The 14,166-nt window shown below is 43.4% G+C and overlaps 1 protein-coding gene across 1 annotated transcript in view; it reads right to left on the bottom strand.

The window, feature by feature from the left end:
- LOC311123686 (disco-interacting protein 2 homolog A-like) overlaps nucleotides 1-7,837 on the bottom strand; it is a gene marked incomplete at both ends in the record, with an annotated part of 84,337 nt that extends 76,500 nt beyond the window's left edge. Inside the window, one exon of the mRNA XM_084197931.1 lies at nucleotides 7,576-7,837. Within this exon, the coding sequence (XP_084054057.1) occupies nucleotides 7,576-7,837 (262 nt within the window). The remainder of the gene's footprint in view (nucleotides 1-7,575) is intronic.
- Nucleotides 7,838-14,166: the final 6,329 nt, after the last annotated feature.

Below are 14,166 nucleotides of genomic sequence, written 5' to 3'. Positions count from 1 at the left end.
ATCCTATATCTGCTAAATGATAAACCTGCATGATGTAAAACATGTCCGTCACATACTCTTTCTACCATATCCTATATCTGCTAAATGATAAACCTGCATGATGTAAAACATGTCCGTCACATACTCTTTCTACCATATCCTATATCTGCTAAATGAGAAACCTGCATGATGTAAAACATGTCCGTCACATACTCTTTCTACCATATCCTATATCTGCTAAATGAGAAACCTGCATGATGTAAAACATGTCCGTCACATACTCTTTCTACCATATCCTATATCTGCTAAATGATAAACCTGCATGATGTAAAACATGTCCGTCACATACTCTTTCTACCATATCCTATATCTGCTAAATGAGAAACCTGCATGATGTAAAACATGTCCGTCACATACTCTTTCTACCATATCCTATATCTGCTAAATGATAAACCTGCATGATGTAAAACATGTCCGTCACATACTCTTTCTACCATATCCTATATCTGCTAAATGAGAAACCTGCATGATGTAAAACATGTCCGTCACATACTCTTTCTACCATATCCTATATCTGCTAAATGATAAACCTGCATGATGTATGCATGGTCCTCTGTAGCTCAACTGGTAGAGCACGGCGCTTGTAACGCCAAGGTAGTGGGTTCGATCCCCGGGACCACCCATACACAAAAAATGTATGCACGCATGACTGTAAGTCGCTTTGGATAAAAGCGTCTGCTAAATGGCATATTATTATTATTATTATTATTATGTAAAACATGTCCGTCACATACTCTTTCTACCATATCCTATATCTGCTAAATGATAAACCTGCATGATGTAAAACATGTCCGTCACATACTCTTTCTACCATATCCTATATCTGCTAAATGATAAACCTGCATGATGTAAAACATGTCCGTCACATACTCTTTCTACCATATCCTATATCTGCTAAATGATAAACCTGCATGATGTAAAACATGTCCGTCACATACTCTTTCTACCATATCCTATATCTGCTAAATGATTTATTTTAAATGATTTATTTGATGGAACATTGGTGGAGCGTGGCAGTGATGCATCTCTCCAACAGCACCCTAGAGAGGCTCACTGGGAAAGGACATGCAACATATTTTGCGTCCCTGCCTTTGACAAAGTGGGCACTGCTTATCACAGGGCGGCATCAGCGCTCACCTAAAAAGCCTTTATGCCACTGGTTGAGAGAGATTGTCATTGCTTTTGTGCAGAATTGTGTGAGGTTTTATGTGTTGTTGTTGGAGTTGCATCTTGGTCAGTTTAGCTCAGAAAATTCCTCCCTCGACAATCTGCTGCCATTGGTGGCCATCTAACTCTGCCTAATGAGTGGCCGGTCCTGGGGTTAACCAAAGGTCATGGGGTTAACCAAAGGTCCTGGGGTTAACCAAAGGTCATGGGGTTAACCAAAGGTACTGGGGTTAACCAAAGGTCCTGGGGTTAACCAAAGGTCCTGGGGTTAACCAAAGGTCCTGGGGTTAACCAAAGGTCCTGGGGTTAACCAAAGGTCCTGGGGTTAACCAAAGGTCATGGGGTTAACCAAAGGTACTGGGGTTAACCAAAGGTCCTGGGGTTAACCAAAGGTCCTGGGGTTAACCAAAGGTCCTGGGGTTAACCAAAGGTCCTGGGGTTAACCAAAGGTCATGGGGTTAACCAAAGGTCCTGGGGTTAACCAAAGGTCCTGGGGTTAACCAAAGGTCCTGGGGTTAACCAAAGGTCCTGGAGAGGTCAGTGATTGAGGAGGGGAGAGAGGTCAGAGGTCAGGCTCTGACACCAAATAATAGCCAACATTGTAAACCTCTAACCACATACTTTGAGATACAATCCGATTGAAATACATATTTGATAACTTTTACTCTGTCAGTTTCTGTGCAGTTACAATAAATGAGAAACCTGAAACCATTTCTCTCTATCCATCCCTCTTTCCATTCAGGTCCCTAATATGTGGTGGTGAAGTTATTCCCAGCTCAGCTGACAGAGACAGGAGACCATTCTGTTCCAAGTACGTTACCTTGGTCCTCCTCTAGGCACAGCACTCTGGGGACTTCCTGCAGGTAACCATGACATCCACCAACCACCCCCTTAACTTAATCATTAGTGGTACTGAGAGTTCCTCAAATACCTACAGTAGTTAAACGAATCAATATGTTCTATCCCATCCATCCATCCATCCACCCATCCAACCACCCATGCATCCATCCATCCATCCATCCACCCATCCATCCATCCACCCATCCATCCATCCATCCATCCACCCATCCATCCATCCACCCATCCATCCATCCATCCATCCAGCCATCCATCCATTCATCCATTCACCCATCCATCCATCCACCCATCCATCCATCCATCCATCCATTCATCCAGCCAGCCATCCATCCATCCATCCATGCATCCATCCATCCATCCATCCATCCATCCATCCACCCATCCATCCATCCATCCATCCATCATCCATCCATCCATCCAATCTCCAGTAGTTAAATTACCCAATATGTTCTATCCCATCCATCCTACAGTGCATTATGAAAGTATTCAGACCCCTTGACTTTTTCCAGTTTGTTACGTTACAGCCTTATTCTAAAATGGATGACATTGTTTTTTTCACTCATCAATCTACACACAATACACCATAATAACAAAGCAAAAACAGTTTTTTAGAAATGTTTGCACATTTATTAAAAATACATTAGTATTCAGACCCTTTACTCAGTACTTTGTTGAAGCACCTTTGGCAGTGATTACAGCAGCGAGTCTTCTTGGGTTTGACGCTACAAGCTTGGCACACCTGTATTTGGGGAGTTTCTCCCATTCTTCTCTGCAGATCCTCTCAAGCTCTGTCAGGTTGGATGGGGAGCGTCGCTGCACAGCTATTTTCAGGTCTCTCCAGAGATGTTAGATCGGGTTCAAGTCCGGGCTCTGGCTGGGCCACTCAAGGACATTCAGAGACTTGTCCCGAAACCACTCCTGCGTTGTCTTGGCTGTGTGCTTAGGGTCGTTGTCCTGTTGGAAGGTGAACCTTCGCCCCAGTCTGAGGTCCTGAGCACTCTGGAGCAGGTTTTCATCAAGGATCTCTCTGTACTTTGCTCCGTTCATCTTTCTCTCAAGCCTGACTAGTCTCCCAGTCCCTGCCGCTGAAAACATCACCACAGCATGATGCTGCTTTACCTTAGGGATGGTGGCAGGTTTCCTCCAGACGTGACGCTTGGCATTCAGGACAAAGAGTTAAATCTTGGTTTCATCAGACCAGAGAATCTTGTTTCTCATGGTCTGAGAGTCTTTAGGTGCCTTTTGGCAAACTCCAAGCGGGCTGTCATATGCCTTTTACTGAGGAGTGGCTTCAGTCTGGCCACTCTACCATAAAGGCCTGATTGGTGGAGTGCTGCAGAGATGGCTGTCCTTCTGGAAGGTTCTCCCATCTTCATAGAGGCCTCTGGAGCTCTGTCAGAGTGACCATCGGGTTCTTGGTCACCTCCCTGACCGAGGCCCTTCTCCCCCAATTGCTCAGTTTGGCCGGGCGGCCAGCTCTAGGAATAGTCTTGGTGGTTCCAAACCTTTAAGAATGATGGAGGCCACTGTGTTCTTGGGGACCTTCAACGCTGCAGAAATGTTTTGGTACCCTTCCCCAGATCTGTTCCTCGACACAATCCTGTCTCTGAGCTCTTAAGACAATTTCTTCGACCTCATGGCTTTGGTTTTTGCTCTGACATGCGCTGTCAACTGTGGGACCTTATATAGACAGGTGTGTGCCTTTCCAAATCATGTCCAATCAATTGAATTTACCACAGGTGAACTCCAATCAAGTTGTAGAAACATCTCAATGATGATCAATGGAAACAGGATGCACCTGAGCTCAATTTCGTGTCTCATAGCAAAGGGTCTGAATACTTATGTAAATAAGGTATTTCTGTTTATTATTACTAAAATCCTTCTTTCGCCCTGTTATGGGGTATTGTGTGTAGATTGAGATAAACAAATGATTTAATCAATTTTAGAATAAGGCTGAAAAAGTCAAGGGGTCTGAATACTTTCCGAATGCATACAGGAGTTGGATGTCCTCAGGGTTTTAGGACCTTGCTGTGTGTTGAACAAGCCTAAAAGGACTGGGTCACTACGAAAGGGGTATCTGGGTGTAGTTAGGTGTAGTTAGGTAAAGATGTTTTACCTGTCTGGGTGTAGTTAGGTGAAGATGTTTTATCTGTCTGGGTGTAGTTAGGTGAAGATGTTTTACCTGTCTGGGTGTAGTTAGGTGAAGATGTTTTACCTGTCTGGGTGTGGTTAGGTGAAGATGTTTTACCTATCTGGGTGTGGTTAGGTGACTCCCTGTCTGGGTGTAGTTAGGTGAAGATGTTTTACCTGTCTGGGTGTGGTTAGGTGAAGATGTTTTACCTATCTGGGTGTGGTTAGGTGACTCCCTGTCTGGGTGTAGTTAGGTGAAGATGTTTTACCTGTCTGGGTGTGGTTAGGTGAAGATGTTTTACCTGTCTGGGTGTGGTTAGGTGAAGATGTTTTACCTATCTGGGTGTGGTTAGGTGACTCCCTGTCTGGGTGTAGTTAGGTGAAGATGTTTTACCTGTCTGGGTGTGGTTAGGTGAAGATGTTTTACCTATCTGGGTGTGGTTAGGTGACTCCCTGTCTGGGTGTAGTTAGGTGAAGATGTTTTACCTGTCTGGGTGTAGTTAGGTGAAGATGTTTTACCTGTCTGGGTGTGGTTAGGTGAAGATGTTTTACCTATCTGGGTGTGGTTAGGTGACTCCCTGTCTGGGTGTAGTTAGGTGAAGATGTTTTACCTGTCTGGGTGTGGTTAGGTGAAGATGTTTTACCTATCTGGGTGTGGTTAGGTGACTCCCTGTCTGGGTGTAGTTAGGTGAAGATGTTTTACCTGTCTGGGTGTGGTTAGGTGAAGATGTTTTACCTATCTGGGTGTGGTTAGGTGACTCCCTGTCTGGGTGTAGTTAGGTGAAGATGTTTTACCTGTCTGGGTGTAGTTAGGTAAAGATGTTTTACCTGTCTGGGTGTAGTTAGGTGAAGATGTTTTACCTGTCTGGGTGTAGTTAGGTGAAGATGTTTTACCTGTCTGGGTGTAGTTAGGTGAAGATGTTTTACCTGTCTGGGTGTAGTTAGGTGAAGATGTTTTACCTGTCTGGGTGTGGTTAGGTGAAGATGTTTTACCTATCTGGGTGTAGTTAGGTGAAGATGTTTTACCTGTCTGGGTGTAGTTAGGTGAAGATGTTTTACCTGTCTGGGTGTAGTTAGGTGAAGATGTTTTACCTGTCTGGGTGTAGTTAGGTGAAGATGTTTTACCTATCTGGGTGTAGTTAGGTGAAGATGTTTTACCTGTCTGGGTGTGGTTAGGTGAAGATGTTTTACCTATCTGGGTGTAGTTAGGTGAAGATGTTTTACATGTCTGGGTGTAGTTAGGTCAAGATGTTTTACCTGTCTGGGTGTAGTTAGGTGAAGATGTTTTACCTGTCTGGGTGTAGTTAGGTGAAGATGTTTTACCTGTCTGGGTGTAGTTAGGTGAAGATGTTTTACCTATCTGGGTGTAGTTAGGTGAAGATGTTTTACCTATCTGGGTGTAGTTAGGTAAAGATGTTTTACCTGTCTGGGTGTGGTTAGGTGAAGATGATTTACCTGTCTGGGTGTAGTTAGGTGAAGATGTTTTACCTGTCTGGGTATAGTTAGGTGAAGATGTTTTACCTGTCTGGGTGTAGTTAGGTGTAGTTAGGTAAATATGTTTTACCTATCTGGGTGTAGTTAGGTAAAGATGTTTTACCTGTCTGGGTATAGTTAGGTGAAGATGTTTTACCTGTCTGGGTGTAGTTAGGTGTAGTTAGGTAAAGATGTTTTACCTATCTGGGTGTAGTTAGGTAAAGATGTTTTACCTGTCTGGGTGTAGTTAGGTGACTCCCTGTCTGGGTGTAGTTAGGTGAAGATGTTTTACCTGTCTGGGTGTGGTTAGGTGAAGATGTTTTACCTGTCTGGGTGTAGTTAGGTAAAGATGTTTTACCTGTCTGGGTGTAGTTAGGTAAAGATGTTTTACCTGTCTGGGTGTAGTTAGGTGAAGATGTTTTACCTGTCTGGGTGTAGTTAGGTAAAGATGTTTTACCTGTCTGGGTGTAGTTAGGTGAAGATGTTTTACCTGTCTGGGTGTGGTTAGGTGAAGATGTTTTACCTGTCTGGGTGTGGTTAGGTGAAGATGTTTTACCTGTCTGGGTGTAGTTAGGTGAAGATGTTTTACCTGTCTGGGTGTAGTTAGGTGAAGATGTTTTACCTGTCTGGGTGTAGTTAGGTGAAGATGTTTTACATGTCTGGGTGTAGTTAGGTGAAGATGTTTTACCTGTCTGGGTGTAGTTAGGTAAAGATGTTTTACCTGTCTGGGTGTAGTTAGGTAAAGATGTTTTACCTGTCTGGGTGTAGTTAGGTGAAGATGTTTTACCTGTCTGGGTGTAGTTAGGTAAAGATGTTTTACCTGTCTGGGTGTAGTTAGGTGAAGATGTTTTACCTGTCTGGGTGTAGTTAGGTAAAGATCTTTTACCTGTCTGGGTGTAGTTAGGTGAAGATGTTTTACCTGTCTGGGTATAGTTAGGTGAAGATGTTTTACCTGTCTGGGTGTAGTTAGGTGTAGTTAGGTAAAGATGTTTTACCTATCTGGGTGTAGTTAGGTAAAGATGTTTTACCTGTCTGGGTGTAGTTAGGTGAAGATGTTTTACCTATCTGGGTGTAGTTAGGTGTAGTTAGGTAAAGATGTTTTACCTGTCTGGGTGTAGTTAGGTGAAGATGTTTTACCTGTCTGGGTGTAGTTAGGTGAAGATGTTTTACCTGTCTGGGTGTAGTTAGGTGACTCCCTGTCTGGGTGTAGTTAGGTGAAGATGTTTTACCTGTCTGGGTGTAGTTAGGTGAATATGTTTTACCTGTCTGGGTGTAGTTAGGTGAAGATGTTTTACCTGTCTGGGTGTAGTTAGGTGACTCCCTGTCTAGGTGTAGTTAGGTAAAGATGTTTTACCTATCTGGGTGTAGTTAGGTAAAGATGTTTTACCTGTCTGGGTGTAGTTAGGTGAAGATGTTTTACCTGTCTGGGTGTAGTTAGGTGAAGATGTTTTACCTGTCTGGGTGTAGTTAGGTGAAGATGTTTTACCTATCTGGGTGTAGTTAGGTGAAGATGTTTTATCTGTCTGGGTGTAGTTAGGTGAAGATGTTTTACCTGTCTGGGTGTAGTTAGGTAAATATGTTTTACCTATCTGGGTGTAGTTAGGTGACTCCCTGTCTGGGTGTAGTTAGGTGAAGATGTTTTACCTGTCTGGGTGTAGTTAGGTGAAGATGTTTTACCTGTCTGGGTGTAGTTAGGTGAAGATGTTTTACCTATCTGGGTGTAGTTAGGTAAAGATGTTTTACCTGTCTGGGTGTAGTTAGGTGAAGATGTTTTACCTATCTGGGTGTAGTTAGGTGAAGATGTTTTACCTGTCTGGGTGTGGTTAGGTAAAGATGTTTTACCTGTCTGGGTGTAGTTAGGTAAAGATGTTTTACCTGTCTGGGTGTAGTTAGGTGAAGATGTTTTACCTATCTGGGTGTATGCCATGAGGTCAGCTAGCACGGCGGCGGTGGCGTTGGCGGAGGCCCTCCCTCCAAGGTGGGATGAGGTGGAGGATGCAGAGGAGGAGGAGGAGGAGCCCTGGATGACTCTGTTAAACCAGTGTTCTACGTTCGGCGCCGGGTGGTTCTGGTACGGCGTGGAGGACACCATCCGGCCCGCACGACGCAGAGAACCCTCGTCTTCTGATGCCGAGGACGTGTCTGTGAGGTCAGAGGTCAAAACAGGCATGGAGGCAGGGTCACAGCAGACAGAGACAGGAAGTACCACGGCTGCGTCCCAAATGGCACCCTATTCCCTATATAGTGCACTACTTTAGACCAGAGAATGGCACCCTATTCCCTATATGGTGCACTACTTTAGACCAGAGAATGGCACCCTATTCCCTATATAGTGCACTACTTTAGACCAGAGAATGGCACCCTATTCCCTATATAGTGCACTACTTTAGACCAGAGAATGGCACCCTATTCCCTATATGGTGCACTACTTTAGACCAGAGAATGGCACCCTATTCCCTATATAGTGCACTACTTTAGACCAGAGAATGGCACCCTATTCCCTATATAGTGCACTACTTTAGACCAGAGAATGGCACCCTATTCCCTATATAGTGCACTACTTTAGACCAGAGAATGGCACCCTATTCCCTATATAGTGCACTACTTTAGACCAGAGAATGGCACCCTGTTCCCTATATAGTGCACTACTTTAGACCAGAGAATGGCACCCTATTCCCTATATAGCGCACTACTTTAGACCAGAGAATGGCTCCCTATTCCCTATATAGTGCACTACTTTAGACCAGAGAATGGCACCCTATTCAATATATAGTGCACTACTTTAGACCAGAGAATGGCACCCTATTCCCTATATAGTGCACTACTTTAGACCAGAGAATGGCACCCTATTCCCTATATAGTGCACTACTTTAGACCAGAGAATGGCACCCTGTTCCCTATATAGTGAACTACTTTAGACCAGAGAATGGCACCCTATTCCCTATATGGTGCACTACTTTAGACCAGAGAATGGCACCCTATTCCCTATATAGTGCACTACTTTAGACCAGAGAATGGCACCCTATTCCCTATATAGTGCACTACTTTAGACCAGAGAATGACACCCTATTCCCTATATAGTGCACTACTTTAGACCAGAGAATGGCACCCTATTCCCTATATAGTGCACTACTTTAGACCAGAGAATGGCACCCTATTCCCTATATAGTGCACTACTTTAGACCAGAGAATGGCACCCTATTCCCTATATAGTGCACTACTTTAGACCAGAGAATGGCACCCTATTCCCTATATAGTGCACTACTTTAGACCAGAGAATGGCACCCTATTCCCTATATAGTGCACTACTTTAGACCAGAGAATGGCACCCTATTCCCTATATAGTGCACTACTTTAGACCAGAGAATGGCACCCTATTCCCTATATAGTGCACTACTTTAGACCAGAGAATGGCACCCTATTCCCTATATAGTGCACGACTTTAGACCAGAGAATGGCTCCCTATTCCCTATATAGTGCACTACTTTAGACCAGAGAATGGCACCCTATTCCCTATATAGTGCACTACTTTAGACCAGAGAATGGCACCCTATTCCCTATATGGTGCACTACTTTAGACCAGAGAATGGCACCCTATTCCCTATATAGTGCACTACTTTAGACCAGAGAATGGCACCCTATTCCCTATATAGTGCACTACTTTAGACCAGAGAATGGCACCCTATTCCCTATATAGTGCACTACTTTTGACCAGAGAATGGCACCCTATTCCCTATATAGTGCACTACTTTAGACCAGAGAATGGCACCATATTCCCTATAGAGTGCACTACTTTAGACCAGAGAATGGCACCCTATTCCCTATAGAGTGCACTACCTGTGACCACTATGGGCCTATAAGGTTATTATGCAACCAAGTCATGCCTTGGAAGGGTGGAGACTGGAGACTAGGGGACCAGACAGACACACTCAAGGCTGAGACCCCTTACCATAGGGCATCAACTACATTCAGCCGCAGGCCGATTTCTTCTTGAGCGGATGGTCGGGGGCCCGAACATGATTACAAAAACTCCCTAGAAAAGGCTAGGAAGAAACCTAGAGGATCACATACAGGACCAGTCAAAAGTTTGGACACACATAGTCATTCAAGGGTTTTTCTTTATTTTTACTATTTTCTACATTGTAGAATAATAGTGAAGACATCAAAACTATGAAATAACACATATGGAATCATGTAGTAACCAAAAAAGTGTTAAACTAATCAAAATATATTTGAGATTCTTCAAATAGTCACCCTTTGCCTTGATGACAGCTTTGCACACTCTTGGCATTCTCTCAACCAGCTTCATGAGGTATATTACTTAAAGACAGGAAGGTCAGTCAACACGGAACATTTCAAGAACTTTGAAAGTTTCTTCAAGTGCAGTCGCAAAAACCATCAAGCGCTATGATGAAACTGGCTCTCATGAGGACCGCCACAGGAATGGAAGACCCAGAGTTACCTCTGCTGCAGAGGATAAGTTCATTAGAGTTACCAGCCTCAGAAAATTGCAGCCCAAATAAATGCTTCACAGAGTTCAAGTAACAGACATCTCAACATCAACTGTTCAGAGGGGACTGTGTGAATCAGGCCTTCATGGTTGAATTGCTGCAAAGAAACCACTACTAAAGGACACCAATAAGAAGAAGAGACCTGCTTGGGCCAAGAAACACGAGCAATGGACATTAGACCGGTGGAAATGTGTCCTTTGGTCTGGAGTCCAAATTGGAGATTTTTGGTTCCAACCGCCGTGTCTTTGTGAGACGCGGTGTGGATGAACGGATGATCTCTGCATGTGTATTTCCCACCGTAAAGCATGGAGGAGGAGGTGTTATGGTGTGGGGGTGCTTTGCTGGTGACACTGTCTGTGATTTATTTAGAATTTAAGGCACACTTAACCAGCATGGCTACCACAGCATTCTGCAGCGATACGCCATCCCATCTGGTTTGGGTTTAGTGGGACTATGATTTGTTTTTCAACAGGACAATGACCCAACACACCTCCAGGCTGTGTCAGGGCTATTTTACCAAGAAGTAGAGTGATGGAGTGCTAAATCAGATGACCTGGCCTCCACAATCCCCTGACAAGATTAGCAAACTTAGGCATGACATGCCAGCAACAAACGCTGACAGCACACATCCAAGTATATCTGATCAAATTATGAAAGACAAGCATTGTAATTTTGAATTCCGTAAAGTGAGTGTGGAAGAGGTGAAAAAATAATTGTTGTCTATCAACAATGACAAGCCACCGGGGTCTGACAACTTGGATGGAAAATTACTGAGGATAATAGCGGACGATACTGCCACTCCTATTTGCCATATTTTCAATTTAAGCCTTCTAGAATGTGTGTGCCCCCAGGCCTGGAGGGAAGCAAAAGTCATTCCGCTACCTAAAAATAGTAAAGCCCCTTTTACTGGCTCAAATAGCCGACCAATCAGCCTGTTACCAACTCTTAGTAAACTATTGAAAAAAATTGGTGTTTGACCAGATACAATGCTATTTTACAGTAAACAAATTGACAACAGACTTTCAGCATGCTTATAGAGAAGGACATTCAACAAGCACAGCACTTACACAAATGACTGATGATTGGCTGAGAGAAATTGATGATAAAAAGATTGTGGGGGCTGTTTTGTTAGACTTCAGTGCGGCTTTTGACATTATTGATCATAGTCTGCTGCTGGGAAAACGTATGTGTTATGGCTTTACACCCCCTGCTATTATGTGGATAAAGAGTTACCTGTCTAACAGAACACAGAGGGTGTTCTTTAATGGAAGCCTCTCAAACTTAATCCAGGTAGAATCAGGAATTCCCCAGGGAAGCTGTCTAGGCCCATTACTTTTTTCAATCTTTACTAATGACATGCCACTGGCTTTGAGTAAAGCCAGTGTGTCTATGTATGCGGATGACTCAACACTATACACGTCAGCTACTACAGTGACTGAAATGACTGCAACACTTAACAAAGAGCTGCAGTTAGTTTCAGAGTGGGTGGCAAGGAATAAGTTAGTCCTAAATATTTCTAAAACTAAAGCATTGTATTTGGGACAAATCATTCACTAAACCCTAAACCTCAACTAAATCTTGTAATAAATCATGTGCAAGTTGAGGTAACTAAACTGCTTGGAGTAACCCTGGATTGTAAACTGTCATGGTCAAAACATATTGATACAACAGTAGCTAGGATGGGGAGAAGTCTGTCCATAATAAAGCTCAGCTCTACCTTCTTAACAGCACTATCAACAAGGCAGGTCCTACAGACCCTAGTTTTGTCGCACCTGGACTACTGTTCAGTCGTGTGGTCAGGTGCCACAAAAAAGGACTTAGGAAAATTGCAATTGGCTCAGAACAGGGCAGCACGGCTGGTCCTTGGATGTACACAGAGAGCTAATATTAATAATATGCATATCGATCTCTCCTGGCTCAAAGTGGAGGAGAGATTGACTTCATCACTACTTGTGTTTATGAGAGGTATTGACATGTTGGGTGCACCGAGCTGTCTGTTTGAACTACTGGCACACAGCTTGGACACCCATGCATACCCCACAAGACATGCCACATGAAGTATCTTCAAAGTCCCCAAGTCAAGAACAGACTATGGGAGGCGCACAGTACTACATAGAGCCATGACTACATGGAACTCTATTCCACATCAAGTAACTGATGCAAGTAGTAAAATTAGATTAAAAAAAAAAAAACAGATAAAAATATACCTTATGGAACAGCGGGGACTGTGAAGCAACACAAACATAGGAACAGACACATGCATACACTCACACGATAACGTACGCACTATACACACACGTACACATGGATTCTGTACTGTAGATATGTGGTAGTGGTGGAGTAGGGGCCTGAGGGCACACAGTGTGTTGTGAAATCTGTTAATGTATTGTAATGTTTTTAAACTTGTATGAACTGCCTTAATTTTGTAGGAAGAGTAGCTGCTGCCTTGAAGGTAAAGCAGCCAACAAGTGCTCAGCATATGTGGGAACTACTTCAAGACTGTTGGAAAAGCATTCCAGGTGAAGCTGGTTGAGAGAATGCCAAGAGTGTGCAAATCTGTCATCAAGGCAAAGGGTGGCTATTTGTAGAATCTCAAATATATTTTGAGTTGTTTAACACTTTTTTGGTTACTACATGATTCCATATGTGTTATTTCATAGTTTTGATGTCTTCACTATTATTCTACAATGTAGAAAATAGTAAAAATAAAGAAAAACCCTTGAATGAGTAGGTGTGTCCAAACTTTTGACTGGTAGTGTATGTGATCCTCTAGGTTTCTTCCTAGGTTCCTGCCTTTTCTAGATTTCCCAAATTAAAATCACTTGGAGCTGATTTGCTGGTGTCTTTAGTCTCATGTCCAACGATAAAAAAAATAAAAATGTATAGGGGTCATACCGTATAAAATCAAATCACGACAGATGTGATGAAACAGGACGTTAAAGGCAAATTTGATAAAAGCCGACAGATCATTTGGTGGGATCTTTTTGTGTGTGTAAAATTAATTATACGAGAAATGCCGGTGGAAACGCCTTTATGCGCAAATATTGATATAATAAACATCATATGGAAGTAAACTTGGAGTCACGTGATGACATGGTGTGTGGTCCTCCCACTACGACTCGGGAAACCATGTAGTTTAAGAATGTAGTCTACAGATTAAATACAGTGCCTTCAGAAAGTATTCACACTCCTTGACTTATTCCACATTTTGTTAAGTTATAGCCTGAATTCAAAATTGATTTAAAAAATATATGTATCACCCATCTACACACAATACCCCTTAATAACAAAGTGAAAACATGTTTTTATTGAAAATGAAATACAGAAATATCTCATTTAAATAAGTGCTCACACCCCTGAGGCAATACTTCGTAGAAGCACCTTTGTTGGTGATCACAGCTGTGAGTCTTTCTGGGTGAGTCTCTAGATCTTTCCACACCTGGGTCTTTCTGGGTGAGTCTCTAGATCTTTCCACACCTGGGTCTTTCTGGGTGAGTCTCTAGATCTTTCCACACCTGGGTCTTTCTGGGTGAGTCTCTAGATCTTTCCACACCTGGGTCTTTCTGGGTGAGTCTCTAGATCTTTCCACACCTGGGTCTTTCTGGGTGAGTCTCTAGATCTTTCCACACCTGGGTCTTTCTGGGTGAGTCTCTAGACCTTTCCACACCTGGGTCTTTCTGGGTGAGTCTCTAGACCTTTCCACACCTGGGTCTTTCTGGGTGAGTCTCTAGATCTTTCCACACCTGGGTCTTTCTGGGTGAGTCTCTAGACCTTTCCACACCTGGGTCTTTCTGGGTGAGTCTCTAGATCTTTCCACACCTGGATTGCAGGTTTTCCTCTAGTCTCCCAGTGTCTGGTGGAAAGCAGACTGAACCAGGGTTTCCTCTAGTCTCCCAGTGTCTGGTGGACAGCAGACTGAACCAGGGTTTCCTCTAGTCTCCCAGTGTCTGGTGGACAGCAGACTGAACCAGGGTTTCCTCTAGTCTCC

This window comes from Coregonus lavaretus, assembly GCF_964263955.1.
Source record: "Coregonus lavaretus genome assembly, contig: HAP1_SCAFFOLD_1623, whole genome shotgun sequence".
Taxonomy (NCBI): Eukaryota; Metazoa; Chordata; class Actinopteri; order Salmoniformes; family Salmonidae; genus Coregonus; species Coregonus lavaretus.
The sequence above is the reverse complement of the archived record's forward strand: the minus strand, read 5'-3'. Positions and strand labels throughout refer to the sequence as shown.